The sequence below is a fragment of the Arvicanthis niloticus genome, chromosome 14 (genome assembly GCF_011762505.2).
Source record: "Arvicanthis niloticus isolate mArvNil1 chromosome 14, mArvNil1.pat.X, whole genome shotgun sequence".
NCBI lineage: Eukaryota > Metazoa > Chordata > Mammalia > Rodentia > Muridae > Arvicanthis > Arvicanthis niloticus.
Genome location: NC_047671.1, coordinates 20,787,432 through 20,805,176, shown reverse-complemented (window position 1 = coordinate 20,805,176; position 17,745 = coordinate 20,787,432). Strand labels below are relative to the sequence as shown.

The 17,745-nt window shown below is 41.8% G+C and overlaps 1 protein-coding gene across 1 annotated transcript; it reads left to right on the top strand.

Annotated features, from left to right (window-relative positions):
• The first annotated feature begins 5,270 nt into the window (after positions 1-5,270).
• Positions 5,271-9,526, top strand: Mc5r (melanocortin 5 receptor). The gene is made up of 2 exons (XM_034518624.2): positions 5,271-5,757; positions 6,737-9,526. The coding sequence occupies exon 2, from the start codon at positions 6,777-6,779 to the stop codon at positions 7,752-7,754; it is 978 nt and encodes a 325-aa protein (XP_034374515.1). The 5' UTR covers positions 5,271-5,757; positions 6,737-6,776; the 3' UTR covers positions 7,755-9,526.
• Positions 9,527-17,745: the final 8,219 nt, after the last annotated feature.

Genomic DNA, 17,745 nt, shown 5'->3' with positions numbered 1-17,745 from the left:
AAAAAGAGGTATTACAAGGGGCACCAGTAAAATCCAGGAGTTGTAAGAACACACCAAAACTCATTCTAATAAATTGGAAAGGCTAAAAGAAATGGATGAATTTCTTAGTGCACATGACCTACCAAAGTTAAAACAAGTAGAGGTTTAGATGTGTCACAAGAAATGACACTGAAACATCATTTAAGAAGTCTCCCATCGAAAGCAAAAAAGCCCAAGCCCAGACTGATTTCCCACAGAACTTTACCAGAAACTTAAAGAAAACCAGTGTTCCTTAACACTATCCCATGAAACAAGGAAATTATACCTCTCATAAATTCTTTTCATAAATTTAAGAATTCATAAATTCTTTTTATGAAGCCAGAATGACACTGAGCTAAATACACATAATAAAATTATAGAGCAAGCTAGCTCCTTCATGAGCATAGATGAGAAAATTCTGAAAAGAATGAGTGTGAACCATTTTTAGAATATGCCCACTATGATTAATCAGTTTCCTCCCAGAGATCAGGGGTGGTTCAACATGTGTAAGTCAACAAATGTAATGCACCACATAAATAGACTTGAAGGACATAAGTCACATGATCATCTCAGGCAGAAAAGACCACTGGAAAAATCTAATACTCCCTTATAAAAGTCCTGGAAAACCCAGGAATACACGGAATATAGCTTAAGGCAAATACACACCACACCACAGGTAACATGATAAGTGGAGAAAAACTTGAAACGTCTACTAAAACCAGGAAATCATCCTTTGTGCTACTGTTCCAGATAGTACTTGAAATTGTAGTTAGAACAATAATCCAAGAGAAGGTAATGAAAGATACAAGTAGGGAAGGGAGAAGCCAAAATATTCTAACTTGCAGATGATTCTATACGTAAACTCCCAAGAGTCCACCAGAAAACTATATTGCAAAGTGGCAGGATACAAAATTTTAGCACAATAATCACTAGCCTTCCCAGATAGCAATGACAAACATCAAGAAAAATCAGGGAAGCAATTCTATTCAAAATAGCTACTACCCCCATCCCCACACTGAGTAAACTAATCACAGAAGTAGAACACAGTGAAAACTTTCATGGAAAAAAAAATTACACTTAGAAGATGGGAAAAGTGCTTATACTCATGGATTTGTAGGATTAATATGAAAATGCCAAAAGCAATCTACAGTTATAATACAATCCCCAACAACTGAAAAGATCATAAATTCCATGTGGACACAGAATAAACAAAAACTTCCAAGATGGCTAAACAATCCTGAACAACTGCTGGAGGTAACACTATAGTAACAAAAATTGTGTTATTGGCAGAAAAACATGCATGGATAATAGAACTGAAGAACCAGACAAGCCCATCTTAGAGGTACCTGGTTTTTAAGTTTTGAGTCCAAAAGAATACATTTTGGGGGAAAAAGGCAGCATCATCAACTGTTGACAAACTGGATAGCTACATGTAGAAGAATACAACTAGATTGTCGCTCTTTATTCTGCACAAGACTAGTGGACCAAATGGACCAAAGATACTTTGAATCTGTTAGAGGAGAAAGTAGGGAATATACCCAACTTACCGGTGCACCTAAGGACTTTCTGAATAGGCCCATGAATTAAGACTAACAATTGACAAATGGGACCTCAGGAAACAGATACTTGTAAACAACTCTTATCAACAGTGAATAGGCAGCCTATAGAGTGGGGGAAAATACTAGCTATACATTTGATATCGATACATAGACTAACAAAACAACTAAACAATAAGAAAACATATAACTCATTAAAGTTCTCAGAAATATGAGTGGCTGGTAAAAATTTCTTAACATGTTCAACATCCTTAACCATCTGAAAACTGAAAATTAAGACTACCTTGAGATTTTATTTTACCCCAGCCAGAGTTGACTGATACTAAAACAAACCAAAACAAATCTACAAAGGGCAGCACATGCTGGTGTGGTTATAGGGTAATGGGAATACTCACTGTTAGAGTGAAAATTGGTACAGCCACTATGGACATTAGATGTCTTCCCAACACTTAAGTGTAGATCTATGATAGGACCTGACTGTACTCTTCCTGTCTATATACATGAATGATTATATTTTATACAGAGATGCTTCTTCCTCACTCTTTGGTGCTGCTCTAATTACAATAGCCAAAAAACAAACACAGCCCCAGTGTTCATCAACTCCTGAATAGATAATGAAAATGTATTACATCACTGAAATATTATTCAGCTTTAATGAGAGATAAAATTTGCAGGTAGATGGATGGAGCTGGAAGCAGTCATGCTGAGTTAGCTAATTCAGATCCAGAAAGAAATACTGCATGTTTTTTTTTTCATATGTAGATCTAGCTTTCCTTCTTTAGATCCGTGTGTCTAAGTTAGAGTACCTGTAGAAGTCAGGAGGCTAGAAAGCCTTGTGATTTCAAGAGCAAGATGATAGAACACAGGAACAGAGGGAATAGGGAGTTAAAGAGGCAGAAAGTGTCAAGTGGAGTGAGGGATGGGAGGGCAGGGTCAAGGAGGACGCTCAGCAAAGAGTCACTCTAAAGTCCTTTGGAAAAAGCCACATGAAAACCAACTATTTTACAAACTTCTTAAAATGTATACACATTCATGCATAAAAGTTTAGATGGCGTTACCATTTATAGAAGAATAATGTTTCCACTGTATGCCATAGGCTATCACACACAACAAAATCCAATGCCAGGTTTGTCCTACCTTTTTCTACTTATCGATCAATGGGGTCTCACAGACCCCACAAAACTTCAAAAGCCACTACCATGGCTTTAATTGTCTGCAGAACTTGAAGGTAAGATCGTATTTCCACCATATGGAAGACATCCCATACTCAAGTAATGGAACACGGAGAAAGCAAACCAGTATCTACCTGGAAGCTTCATGTCTATTGGCCAGCTTTTATATGGCAGTGGGTGCTGTCCATCACTGCTGGTGGAGAAAAATAATCAGTATTCTTACATAGTTGAGAGTCCTGCGAGCTATGATAGGAACCAGCTTGGTAAGACATGTCCATCGGTACAATGGAGACATGAATGTTACAGGAGTTAGCAACTACTTTCTGATTTAACATGAGGTTTGCTCCACAAGATAGAACTCATGCCTGGTGGTAATGTTATTGGGTCAAGAGCTCATAGTCAAATAGATGATAGGACCTACTATGACCTGCTACTAATCTACTAAATGGAGATAGCATCAAACTGCTCTCTAAATACTTTTTTAAATTTATGCCTATAAGTACAAGGATGGTTCAATATATGCAAATCAAAGTGCAATATAGTATATAAATAGACTCAAGGAATCAAAGAAAAAATAACTTGATTTTCCTAATAGATGCAGATGACTTTTGGGAAAAAGATATTGGGAAAAACCCAATATCTTTGAGTAAAATGTCTAAAGATACTAGGACTACAAGGAAAACTACATCAACATAATAAAAGCTACACATTACAGGCTTGTAGTCAGCATTATATCATACGGGAAAACCTCAAAGAATTCCCACTAAAATCAAGAACAAGAGTGACTGCTTTTCTCCATACTGAGTTCATACAATATTTGAGGCCGCAGAACAGCAAGGTAAAGATATAAAAAGGATACAGAATTTTTTTTAAAGATTTATTTTCTTATTTATATATATATGAGTACACTGTAGCTGTCTTCAGACACATTAGAAGAAGACATCGGATCCCACTACAGATGGTTGTGAGCCACCATGTGGTTGCTGGGAATTGAACGCAGAACCTCTGAAAGAAAAGCCAATGCTCTTAACAACTGAGCCATCTCTCCAGCCTCTGATACAGATTTTTTTTTTTAAGGGAGAAATCAAATTATCCTGTTTGTAAATGATGCACTTGTGTATGTAAGAGATCCTAAAGAATCTGGATCCAGAGTTAAAAAAAAAAAAAAAACAGCAAAGTGACAGTATATGAGATTAACCTATCAAACCCAGCAGCCCTCCTGCATAACATTAAAAATAAAATCCCATAAAGAAACCTTAGGGGACTGGAGAGATGGCTCAGTGGTTAAGAACACTGACTGCTCTTCCAGAGGTCCTAAGTTTAATTCTCAGTAACCACATGGTGGCTCACAACCATCTGTGATGGGATCCAATGCCCTGTTCTGAAGACAGCTACAGTGTACTCACATACATAAAATAAATAAATAAATCTTTTTTAAAAAATCTGGGAAACAATCCCATTTGCAACAGACTAAAAAAATACCCCAAAATGTACCTAAGCAAGGAAGTAAAAGACCTATGCAGTGAAGCATTTAAAACACTGAAGAAAACAGTTGAAGAGACTAGAGAATGGATCAGCATATTGAGAAAACGATTATAATATCAAAATCAATCTACAGATCCATTGCAATTCCCATCAAATTTCAAATAATATGTATCACAGAAATTAAAACCAACCAACCAACCAACCAACCAACCAACCAACCAACATGAAAATACAAAGACCCTGGATAGCCAAAGCAATTCTGAGCAAAAATAGAGAACAATTCTGGAGGTATTACCGTGCTTGGTTTTAAGTTATAATAATTTTAACTTCAGCAGCATCTTGAAGGAACCATTCCTGGAGCAGGGTCCCTCAGCTGGGCTTCAAATCCCAATCAGTGCTTTTCAGTGTTAGAAACTTGATCTTGCTCTATACCCTCAGTTTCCCTCCCTCTCTCCACCCCCGCCCTGCACACACCCCCCCCCCCCCAGCTGGGAATGACAAAAGCAGTCACTTGCTGTAGTGACTTTTTTTTTTTTTTTTAAAGAAGATTAAGAAAAACAGTTCAGTGCAAGTGCACACAGCACCTGCATGTTGCACTCACATGTCCGCCCCACCACGCCTAGGGGACCGGATAACTGGCATTTGTGAAGACTCCACTTTCAGCACCTTATTGTGAAGTTCGCATCTTTTGCAGATCCCTCTCTGATCTTGGAGATGGGGACTCATTGGATAATACTTAGATTGTAGGGTGTTTTCTGCCAGCCTGTCTCTTTTGCACATACAGGGGATTAGTCTGAAGTTAGGAAACCTCTTCACAGATTTCAAAGATTGTCTTTTCCCATGACATGATGGCTCCCTCCAACGCCTGCATTTTCTGTCTATCTCTTCTCCCCCAGTCTTTATGTCTCTCAGTCTCTGTCTGACTCTGGCTTTTCCAAAGAAGTATCAGGCACACCGGTAAGTCACTGTAGCGGAAAGACAAAGAACAGGGCAGATCAGTTCTTTGAACTGGGCAGAATTTTAATCGGTGAGTTAAAAGAAAGGGGCGGGGCTGGGGAAAGACAAAGAGAATCATTAGCTGAAAAATCCATCTGTGCGTACCTAGGGAGAAAGATTTGTTAAATTTGAAGCACTTCGGAGCTAAGGGCTGTACTTTGCAACAACCTAGTGGCCGACCATTAGGTGGCGCTGCAAACACGACTCCTAGGCTCCCAAGCTGGCGGCTGCAAGTTGCTGGAGACCTGAACTCAGAAGTCCGAGAGGCGGCGATCTGAGGGGCGGAGGCTGTTTAAAGGCAGAGTGGTGAGGTGCTAGTTTAGGAGGAGACTGCGCCCTGGCGATGGCCCTATTCTCTCGCCAAGGTCCGCCCAGGTGGACATCAGGTGTCCAGGCAGAGCGAAACGTCCAGTGAGGAGGGCTCCTGGCCCGGATGCAAGACCAGATCCCGGTACCAGATACAATTCCCAGAAACCGCCTGGAACCCGTGAGGAATCATGCTTACCTTTGCGTGGAGCAGAGCAGAATGGGTGAGCCAGCTTGTGCTGAGAGATTTTTAAGGCAGCTGGATGGTGTGTTTAATGCAACAGTAGAACGGGTCTATCTATACCTCTGAGGTGTAGATATATTGTAAATGATTACAATCCGATAGTTTTACCTCATTGCTAAAACGATGGTTCTCTGAATGTGTCTTGTTCTAACATTTCATAACTATTTCCTCATACTGTGTTTGCGTGGAACTTATAAAAATAGCATTCAGACTCAGTGAAATTCATACCATTCAGAATTCAAGGAAAATATTTATTGAGGGGAAAGTATTGTTGGTTTTTTTTTTCTTCTGTACTTAACGTACTGCAAAGTAAGCTTATCTCTCAGAGACAGTAACTTTGTATTTATGCTCAAGCTAAGCCATTTCCTTTATGGCCCCAGAGAGGATGAACTGAGGATTTGAGAAGAGTCCTGGCTAATGATAAGAACACAGATTAATCTGCCTTCCTTAATGGAATATTTATATGTCCTTCAGAAATCTAGGCTCACTTGAGCAAAATATGATGCAGTAGCATAATAAGGTGAAAATCTGGAGACTGCCTGGGACTTTTTATGGAGTTTGGATAGGGTTTGGGGGATGTTCTGAGAGTGAACTTAAGAGCAAAAAATCAGACATGGAAAGAGAAGTTGTACTCTGCATAAAAATGGAAGCTCCTCCCCACCACCAAAAAACAAAACAAAACAAAACAACAACAAAAAAAAACAACCCCCAAACTGTAAGCCAAGCATGACAGAATGTGAAAACTTAGGCTTGTATTAGTTAGAGGCACAGAATTCCAGGCACCAGGAGCACATGTCAGAACGAAATAAAGCAGGGTCACCACCACTCCAGTATACCTGTGTCTATCCACCCATTTTTGTAAGTGCACTTGGTTTTGGTACGGTAGCACATTCTGTGCCGTGGTATACTCTTACGTTCTTGAGATCCTAATAACAACGGCAAACAAACCTGTCTTACAGTAAATCTGATGCCAAGAAGTAGAGGCATTTTCTTCCAGCAATGAACTCCTCGTCTCACCTGACTTTATTGGATCTTACCCTGAACGCCTCAGAGGACAGCATTTTAGGCTCAAATGTCAAGAACAAGTCTTCAGCCTGTGAAGACATGGGCATTGCGGTGGAGGTGTTCCTGACTCTGGGTCTCATCAGCCTCTTAGAGAACATCCTGGTCATTGGGGCCATCGTGAAGAACAAAAATCTGCACTCACCGATGTACTTCTTTGTGGGCAGCTTAGCAGTGGCCGATATGCTGGTGAGCATGTCCAATGCCTGGGAGACCATCACCATATACTTGCTAAACAATAAACACCTGGTGATAGCCGACACCTTTGTGCGTCACATCGACAATGTGTTTGACTCCATGATCTGCATTTCCGTCGTGGCCTCCATGTGTAGTTTGTTGGCCATCGCGGTGGACAGGTACATCACCATCTTCTATGCCTTGCGCTACCACCACATTATGACAGCGAGGCGCTCGGGGGTGATCATCGCCTGCATCTGGACCTTTTGCATAAGCTGCGGTATCGTCTTCATCATTTACTATGAATCCAAGTATGTTATCATTTGCCTCATCTCCATGTTCTTCACCATGCTGTTCTTCATGGTGTCTCTGTATATACACATGTTCCTCCTGGCCCGGAACCATGTCAAGCGGATAGCAGCTTCCCCCAGATACAACTCTGTGAGGCAAAGGACCAGCATGAAGGGTGCCATCACCCTCACCATGCTACTGGGGATTTTCATTGTCTGCTGGTCTCCCTTCTTCCTTCACCTTATCTTAATGATCTCGTGTCCTCAGAATGTCTATTGCTCTTGCTTTATGTCTTACTTCAACATGTACCTTATACTCATCATGTGCAATTCTGTGATCGATCCTCTCATCTATGCCCTCCGCAGCCAAGAGATGCGGAGGACCTTTAAGGAGATCATCTGTTGTCACGGATTCAGGCGAATGTGTGGGCTCTTTGGTGGGTATTAAACACCATCCCCTCTCGGTGGCTCTCATCTCCCAGTCAATTAGGTTCAGCCAAGGCATAAGCAAGGTCGCTAAGGATCTCAAACCATTCTTTTTTATCTCCTTTGCAGCTCGGTTTGGTTATTGCGTGTTTGAAGTATGCATGTGTGAATCGTCTCCTTGGTGAGAATGGACTGTGACAATTGGTGACAATTTACTCCTTTCTCACTCTCTGCCCCGCACATTCCATTTTTACCAGGTTTCAGTATCTTCTGCCTAACCTGAGTAAGTGACCTGAGGAGACGCATAAACTCCTGGGTGAACTGTCATTGAAAGGAACACTTCGGAGGCCTGTGTCACCATGAATGGCCTTTGTGTTTGACCACACGCTGCACTCCATTTTTGCAGGATGCACTTTTTTGCATTCTTTTCAGGAATGGAGCGATATCTGGCTCCTTTCCATTTGAGACTTCCATTTTATTTGCTATGAGTGTCTCTGTAGCTCGCCTATCCTAGACTTCTGGCTTTTATGGCTTGCATTCATAATTGTCAGGGGACCAACCTTAACTACCTATACTTCTGTCCTTCATAGTTTTGGTCTTACTCAGACATAAACTTCTGTGCTAAACACCTTGTTCCCTGTTTTGTGAAAACCTCCATGTCTCTTGCTGTCTTATTTTTGACTCAATTCAGCATTTCCAAGAAATTTTGGGGCCGTCATATCGAGGACTCTAGGTACACACCCACCCTCCCTCACTCCATTTAGCACATGCTCAGAGTCAAACTAGGTTGGCTGTCCCACACCTAGTCACCCAGCAGCTCCTGGTGTCTGAAACTTCCTCACTAGATACTGTGCAGCATGTTAATCTGCCCCTAGCCATCATCAAAGGCCTGGCCCACAGCAAAGACATGCCATTTTCTCTAGTCTGGAGCGGAGGAAAGGGATGCAAGCTCAATCATTAACTCTGACGACATTGGCTGTGTGTCCTTAATTCCACTTTAAGGTCCACATCTGTGCTGACCTCTCAGAATGGCCAAAAGAACTATCTGGAAAAAAAAAATGGGAGAATTTCTTGTAAAATTTGAAAAACACATAGGATTTTTTAAAAGTTGTTTAAAAGAACTGATCCACATGGGTGAGATCACACATAGTAACATGAAGAAAGGGTACAGGTATCAGTGGCCAGAGCAGTGTTTCGGATGCCAAGAGACTTGCTGTGCTCAACGGAGCCGCGTGGCCCTCTGGATCCCAGTGAAGATTACAGGGGTAGAATAAGACATTGATCTTGCTGGTTACTCTGCTAGTTTAGATGTCCAACTGTCACAAGTCTAATTCTCTGCGCTGGGTGCTAAGACGACGTACGACAAGTCTTGACCTTTATATTAAGGTATTTAAGAACACGCTCGACTGCATTTTAATCTCTATGTAAATAAAATAGCCCTTGTGTTCCAATGTTATGTTTAGGAAAATATATGCCTGTAGTAACTTGCTACATTTATGCAAATAAGCCAACCTCAAAATGAAGTCCCCTTAAAAACAACAAAAAAGAATACACATGAATGTCAAACATGTGGCATTGTGCGCTAGCTTTCTGTGTCTGTGGGAAATGTACTTGCATGAAGTTTCCTTAACAAAAGAAGCATACACATGCATGTCAAACACGTGGCATTGTATGTTAGCTTTATGTCTCCGTGGGAAATGTATTTACAGTAAAATATGTGTCCAAAGAAATTGTTAGCAAAGCAGAAGGATGATTCAATTTATATACTAATAAACATATATAATCAATAAAACGTTTAGACTAAACTATACATTTGAATTGGTCATTTGGATATGTGAGATTTGGAGTGTTTTTTTTTTTTTTTTGTTTGTTTGTTTGTTTTTCGAGACAGGGTTTCTCTGTGTAGCCCTGGCTGTCCTGGAACTCACTCTGTAGACCAGGCTGGCCTCGAACTCAGAAATCTGCCTGCCTCTGCCTCCCAAGTGCTGGGATTAAAGGCGTGCGCCACCACCACCCGACCTGGAGTGTTTTTTTAAAAAGTCTTTCTGGAAACCTTCTGGTAGGTATTACAAAATGAGAATGTGTGTACACTGGTGAATTTTACTTGACAGCATTTATTGCCTATAGTATAGACATTCGGAATTATATTAATCCTACAAATAAAAAACTTTATACTTGACTCTATACGGTTGAAAAATGTGTCCTAGCATATAATCATTCTGGGACTATCACTTATTATAAGCTCCATATGGGGCTGGAAGTACTGGCGATCCGAGAAGAGCAAAGCCAAGGCAAACATTCTACCTTAGCCTCCTGAGGTGTGTGTTGGCATTCCCAGCTGGGCTTTTGGGTTTTTAACAAGCTCCCAAAAACTATTAGTCCAAGATCCCACTTCAAGAAACTCTGGTTCTCAAGTATCAGTAAGGTCACATGACAACAGTTTATTGCTTGTTTTTCTATATGCTAAAAATAAATTAGCAGAGTCTCTTACAGCTAGCTATTCAAGTCCCAGATTGCTCAAGAGCTAATGCCTGGCTTACACGGGTGAGTTTCTTTTCTTACTCAATTTCACTCCTAATATCTAGGTAAGTCAGGGAAATCCTATGTACATGAGCATTCACTATTCACGAACAGTGCCTATGGTCTGCATATCATGTTGCCAGGCGTGTGATCAGAGTTGCCATTATATTTTTAAGGAGTGAAATGCCAGGAATAATTATTGGGGTAAATTCACATAGCATGGCCCTACGTACCTAGGAGGCAGGGTTTGATGCACTCCTGCACAGGAGCTGGTAGCACAGTTCCAGGGTGAGCTCGGAAAGGTTCCTAGGCAATCGAGAGATATCTGGTTGTTTCCTCCTTTCACATGTAAAAAAAAAAAAAAAAAGGACACATTAGATCCAATAAAGTGACGAGAGATGACTATGTAAGCCCTTCTAATGAGTTGAGTTTAAACAGAGGAGAGGGGAGCATGGTGTAGCAAAGCCACCTGGTTCCAGCCAAGGTGACAGGATAAGATTACTAAATTGTGCCAGAAATAAGAGACTAGATCTGTGGCCTAATTTCTGTCAACTTGGAACAGTCAGAATCATCTGAGAAGAGAGAACCCCAATTGAGAAAATGCTTCCACAGTATTGGGCTGTCGGCAAGCCATAGAGAGCAAGCCAGTAAACAGAACCCATCCATGGCCTCTGCCTCAGCTCCTGCCTCCAGGAGCCTGCCCTGTATGAATTCCTGTCCTGATCTCTTTTGATGATGGACAGTGATGTGGAAGTTTGAGTTAAATAAATTCTTTCCTCCCCAAGTTGCTTTGGGTCATGGTGTTTCATCATAGCAATAGTAACTTTAACTAAGAAAAATTGGTATCAGGATTCTGAGGTATTTTTGTAACAGATTTGACCATGTTTTTTTGGCTTGGGATTGTAGAAGGATTTTGGGGCTTTGGGTTCTGAATGCCATTGAGTGTTCAAAGTTTGGTGATCTGTTCTGAGGGAGCTTGGAAGATAAGCATGCTGGGAAAAAGGCAGGTGATGGAGGGGAGTCTGAGAGTCACTTAAAGATTCTGTTAGGGATGTTGCATAGTTTGAGTTAAGAATCTGTAGTTCTGGTTACATAGGGCTGAAATACTGGCTGTAATTAACAAGAGATCAGAACCAAAAAAGAAAAAAATGAGTGCTTTACTGGTACACTAAGAAATTAGCAGTGATTAAGAAGAGACCAGCATCATTGAGAGGAAATCTTCTGGGAAGTGTTTCCTTAGAGTCTGCATAAAGTTACTGTGTTCCAGAGGCAGCCGAGGTTGTATCTCACACTGGAAGCTTAATCTGGTAAGGAGTCACTGAGGTGGTACTGGTTTTGAAGGCATGAAGGGATCATGAAAACCGGCTGAGGCTCAACATTGTAAGAGGCCGGGAGAGGCTGTTGGTGATGGTGCAGCCCCATGGCAGCAGAGACCACAGGATTTTGGAGATGTAAGTATCATGGGATGACTGCCAAGGACACCAGTGGTGGGGTGGTGCTGGCTTCAGCGTAGAAGACAATCTGTGTGTGCAAGAGAGGACAGAGCTGGAGAAGTGACCGAGGCCCCCTGGAAGAGCCCAGAAGATCATGACTGAATCCCAGATATTGGAAATTGAATCATTTACACTGTTGGAGTGTGTTTTTGCTTTCTTCAGATTGCGACTGTGCCCTGGTTCTTCCTCCTTGAAGTAAGAAAATATTTAGTTTATTTATGATTTTGTAGGAGCCCACATTAAGAGACTTTGGGTTTTAATAGAGATTTTGATTTTTAAAGGAGATTTAGAAGAGATTTTAAAAAAGAGACAGAAAATTTAAAGTATTTGAATTGGCAAATAATATGGGACTTTTACATTAGTTACATGTTTCATATTTGTGATACTTATTAATCTGAGGTCTTGGGGATGAGCCCCCCTCCCCAAAGGCTATGTCTTAAAAAGTGTTGTGTGTCAAGTTGACAAGGGGTCAATTGTGTTGGCTAATTTTATGTCAATTTGATTCAGGTTGGAGTCATCTGAGAGGAGAGAACCCAGATTGAGAAAATGCCTTCACAAGACTGGGCTGTGGGCAAGCCACACGGAGCAAGCCAGTAAGCAGCACCCCTCCATGGCCTCTGCCTCAGCTCCTGACTCCATGTTTCTGCCTTGTTTGAGTTCCTGGCTTCACTTTCCTTGATGATGAACAGTGATATGGAAATGTGAACCAAAAAAATCCTTTCCTCCCCAACTTGCTTAGGTCATGGAGAAGTTTTATTACAGCGATAGTAAGGTTAAGTATTTTACTTTCTGCAACCAGAAACTAGGGGATACTTGGAAGCTTCTCTCTCTCCCTCCCTTCCCCCCTCCCTCTCTCCTTTCCCTTCCTCCTTCCTTCCCTCTTCTCCCTGTCACACACACACACACACACACACACACACACACACACACACTACATAATATAATTTTTATGATTTGGAAAACCCTTATAAATTAGGTTGAAAGAAACTTGTATTTCCACAGAGAGAATCAGGAGAAGGCAGAAAGACTCAAGGCTGGTGAGAGCCAGGGCCAGAGCTGCATTATGTGGCAGGGATAGAGAGAACTGAAAGCCAGCTTTGTTAAAGGTGCAATGTCTCAATAAGATCAGGAGATCTTGTAAGAGGAACTCAAGCCCAGGATGGCCAGGCCTGAGACCCGCCTGAGATATCATATTCATTTTCCTTTGTGCATGCAATGTCATCTATTTTTGATATCTTTCACACTGGAACTTGCTGTGTCTTTTCCCCATTATCTGTGTCCTTCCTTCCTTCCTTCCTTCCTTCCTTCCTTCCTTCCTTCCTTCCTTCCTTCCTCACTCTCTTCCCTTCTTCCTCCTCTGTTCTTCTCTGCCTCCCTTCTCTCTCTCTCTCTCTCTCTCTCTCTCTCTCTCTCTCTCTGTCTCTGTCTCTGTCTCTGTCTCTGTCTCTGTCTCTCTCTCTCTCTCTCTCTCTCTCTCTCTCTCTCTCTCCCTCCCCCTCCACTGTTACTGAAGAACAAATAAACGTTGTTAAGCCTTTCAATCTTGGTTCTAAAGAAAAGACATGACCAGATGTTTATTTTTCCTATTTGCCTTCTTACATGATGATAAGACTGTGCACGGTGGCAGGGGGAAGGTTAGCTTGGCCTGTAAGTGCCACCCCCAGCCCCAGCTTGACACTTGGGCATGTCTTGATACCTGTTAGCACCATGTAACTAGACATACATGAGCATTGAGAAGTAGAGCTAGGTATTTTGCAACACAACTTCGATGGCTTTTTAAAGCTTATTAAAGCTTTTTGAAGGCACTGTGCTTCCCTTTAGCACCGACTTGCCTGTTTAGTTTTCTCTTACTTCTGCCACACCACTGAGTGCTGCTCACGAACTCCGCAGTCTTCTCTGTCTCTGAGCATCTTACCTCATTTTCCACTATCGTCTCCTCTGAAAACCTCTTTTTCTGGCTTCTGTAATATTCCCTATCCTGATTTACGACCTCTCTTCTCCGTGCTAGTGTTCCGAGGTTTGTCTGTTTCTTTTCCATGTCCCACATTCAGGCTTCTCCTGAGACCGTATCTCTAGCAACTTACTTTTTTGTAATATCTAATTTTTCTCTCAGTAATCTCATACATTTCAATAATTTTGACTCAGCAAATAAAAACACCCTATGATTAACATATATTAACTGTACACATTAATAGGGCTCAGTGTGGTATCTCCATTTGAATACAATATACACTCAAATTAGCTCAACTTTCACCCACTCTCTGCTCCTCCACCTCTAGTAATCACTATACTATTCAGGTTGGCTTATTGTTTTAACCTTTCACGTATGAGAGAACATAAGGCACTTGTTTTTCTGTGTGTGGTTTATCTCGCTTAGCGTAGTGTTTTTACGAGCCATCCATTTTGGTATAAAGGACAGAACTTCATTCTTCCTCATGGCTGAACGATACCTCATTGTGTTATGAAGTCACACACACACACACACAAACACAAACACACACTGTCCTGGTGTAGTGTCCTGTTGTTGTGATAACATATTCTGACAAAAACTACTTAGGGGAGAAAGGGTTTAATGGGCTTACAACCCTTGCTAACAGTGCACTGTTGTGTGGAAATCAAGATGGCAGAAACTTTAAGTAAGTAACATGCATAGTCAAGAACAAAGAAAATGGATGAATGCACGCTAGTGTTCAACTCCATTTCTCTGTTTCATTCAGTACAGGCCCAGTCTGTGAACTGATGCTGCCCACATTCAGGGTGTGTCTTCCCCACCTCAATGAACCCACTTAAAAACTCCCTCACACAGGTATGCCTATAGGCCAAACTGGTCTTGAAAGTTCCACATTGAGACAGGCTTCCTAGGTGACTCTAGGTTGGGTCAAGTGGATACTGTGAGTCTTTGCCTGCGAGCATCTCCAGAACGGCTATTAATTTTCCAGCCATCCCCTACAACAATGACATTGGATTCTTCTAAACTCGACTTTTTTCCATTTGCAGATCTTCAGAGATCATCTTGTTCATGTTCCTGTGAGTCAGATGTCTTTTTGTCAGTGAATCCCCATTGATAGCTGTAGTCTACTCTGCTATTTCAGAGAAGTTGTTTTAAGTGTTCTCTATGAGAACATTGGAACCTTTGTGGGAGTGACTTATCAGGTAGGGCAGGTACTTTCAGAAGTCACATAAATGGCTCACCTCTGCTTTGTGTGTCAGTGGAGCCACAACCATACACAGCAATTAGACATTAACAATAAGGCCAGTGTGACTGAGGACCTGGATTTTATATTTTCACTTAACTGCATGTGGTTAATGACTATCACATTGGATATAATTTGAATTTGGTCCATTATATACACAGAAACTCTACTGCCTCGGATAGACCTGAGAGAAAAGTATACCTCTTTTTTATAGTGAGGAAGTCTGGAGGTAAGCATTTCCTGGCTAGTATGGACCTCAGCAGGGTACTGTAAGGTAGTCATGCTTTTTATCATCTTAAGCTAATTCATGGCTCAAGCTCTTTACCAGAATGGAATCTCAGGCTAGAAATAGAAGTGGGACGGTCAGGAATGCCAGCTTTGTCGTAGAAAGTATTTTGTGATGGGAATTATCTTCTCTTCTTTGGTTACCTTTATATTTTTTCCATTTCTGTGTTGGTTTGATTGCACTGATATTCTCTCTCTCTCTCTCTCTCTCTCTCTCTCTCTCTCTCTCTCTCTCGCTCTCTCTCTCGCTCTCGCTCTCTGTCTGTCTCTGTCTCTCTCCTACCTCTCCCCCTCTTTGTTTTCCGAAAGACTACTCTCTCTTCTGGCAGCTGAGACTAGGTCTCCCTATGTGAACCAGACTAGTTTCAGCTTCAGCCTCTCAAGTGTTAGGACGTCAGGTGTGTACAGTCACTTTTGCATTGAATTTTAAACTCCCAAACCTGCTGCATTTATCTGACTTTTTGTTGCTCATTGTCTCCACTCCATTGCATGCTACTCTTGAATGCATGGATCCATACACTGTCTATCCCATCCCCCTAGTTAAAACAAATTCAGACTTGCTACATTAAATGCTTTCTTTTCCAGAAGCAATGGTTTTTATTTATAAAGCTCCTTCCTTTTTATGTACTTCTCCCATATATTACATTCAGATTGCAGCTTCATCTCCTTCCTCTCCTCCCAGCCTTGCCTACCCTGTGTGCCTCCCCTCTCCCCTAGATCCGCCTTCTCTCCTCCTTCCCTCAGAGAAGAGCAGCCCTCCCAGGAACATCAACCAAACCCAGCATAACAAGCTGCAATAAGACCAGGCACAAACCATCATATCGAGGCTGGACAAGGCAACCCAGTAGGAAGAAAAGAGTCTCACAAGTAGGCAAAAGAGTCAGGGACAGTCCCTACTTCGACTGTTAGGATTTCCACAAGAACACGTTACACAGCCATAACATATATGCAGAGGACTAAGGTCAGACTCCTACAGGCTCCCTGATTTCTGAGTTCCCATGAGTCCTAGTCCGCTGATTCTGTGCTCTTTCCCTTGTATATGACTCACTTCCATCAAAAGATGGTGAGTCTTAATTTTACATTAATGCTTGTGAATGAAAGGCTGGCATTCTTGACTGAGTATTGCATGGGCTTCCTTGAAGCCCTTTAGAGTGAAGCATGAAGGTTAGGTAACACTCTGAGTGGGTGGGTACGTAACTATGAGACTTTACTCAAGACTTGAGAACAGGCTAATAGACTGGGCATACTCTTCTGGGCCAGCACAAGGGCATTGCTGTGGTACTCTCGGAGCTTAGCTGTCACTCATGCTGGTACCCAGAGGCACGATTCTGCACTATTGTGTGCATTCCATGAGACAAAGTAGAGAAGGCTATGCCACGGTTTGTAGATAGGCACCTGTTTTCTTCCTTCTACCCTGGCTTCCAACACTTGTCACCAACGATTGCTTGTGTGCCTTGCAGTGTTGCTGCCTCAACCTAGCCTAGGTCAGTCCACCCAGTGACCTTCCGACTTCAGAATTTCATTCCAAATTCTAGTTCCTTGATACCTCTTCCTTCTTCCCTCTTACAACCCTTTCATTTGTAGCTCTAACCCATTTCTGTAGAGGTGCAGATAGGTGCTTGACTTTGTACACTCAGGTCCTTATATGGAAATTGTGTTTTTTGGAATATGGTTTTTGGAGGTAGCTTCAATCCAGCAGGGTATGTATGGTCTCCTCCTCGAGCAAAGATAAGGCAGGAGGCTGCCCAGGTACAGATTCCCTTCTCACCTGGATTTTCCATTACAAACTGGTAGTCACGCCTACGATGAATCTGTGCCGACGCCAAGTAGGTGGCAGAGTTTTGTCTTGCTCTGCTGCCTTGCTCAGTCTTTTTTTCTTGTTCTGAATCCTAAGCAGAGAACAGCTAATTCAAGAAAAGCATAATTGAGTCAAAGGAGATGAGTCCACACTTTGTAGTATGAGTGTCCCTGGCCAGAGGCATTCTTTCAACTCTATGGTAAAACATACTTAAAAAGTTAATTGTCTAACTCTTTCATGCCAGTAGGTGGCAGTGAACAGGTTTTTTTTGTTGTTGTTCTGTCTTCCACCCAGCCCTCCCACCAGTTGGTAAACTCAAGTAGCCCCGGGTGAGAATTCTTCTTTATCCCTCATTGCTTGAAAGGCTCTCAAAATGCTATGAGTGTACTTTTGCAATGCCCAGCGCACTTTAGAAGGACTAACTCAGTTCTCTGCTGACCTTAAAAAAGTAGATAAATATTACTTAGCTTTACCTGCAGGTTAAGCAACTTGTTTGCCATCCTACTCCCGACATGCACTTGTCTCTGAATTAAAGCATATGAATTTTGAAAAGTCATCACATCTTTTGTTTTGTCTTGTAAGTCGTTGGTTGTCTTTGCTGACGTTGGCTTCCAGTTGAATTCTATGCTGCCATATCAGAATTCTAGCCTTTCTTGTGTGTGTCTACGGGTATCTGCAGCTATAGCAAGAAAATGTTTATGGGAAACTCCAGGTAAGATTTAC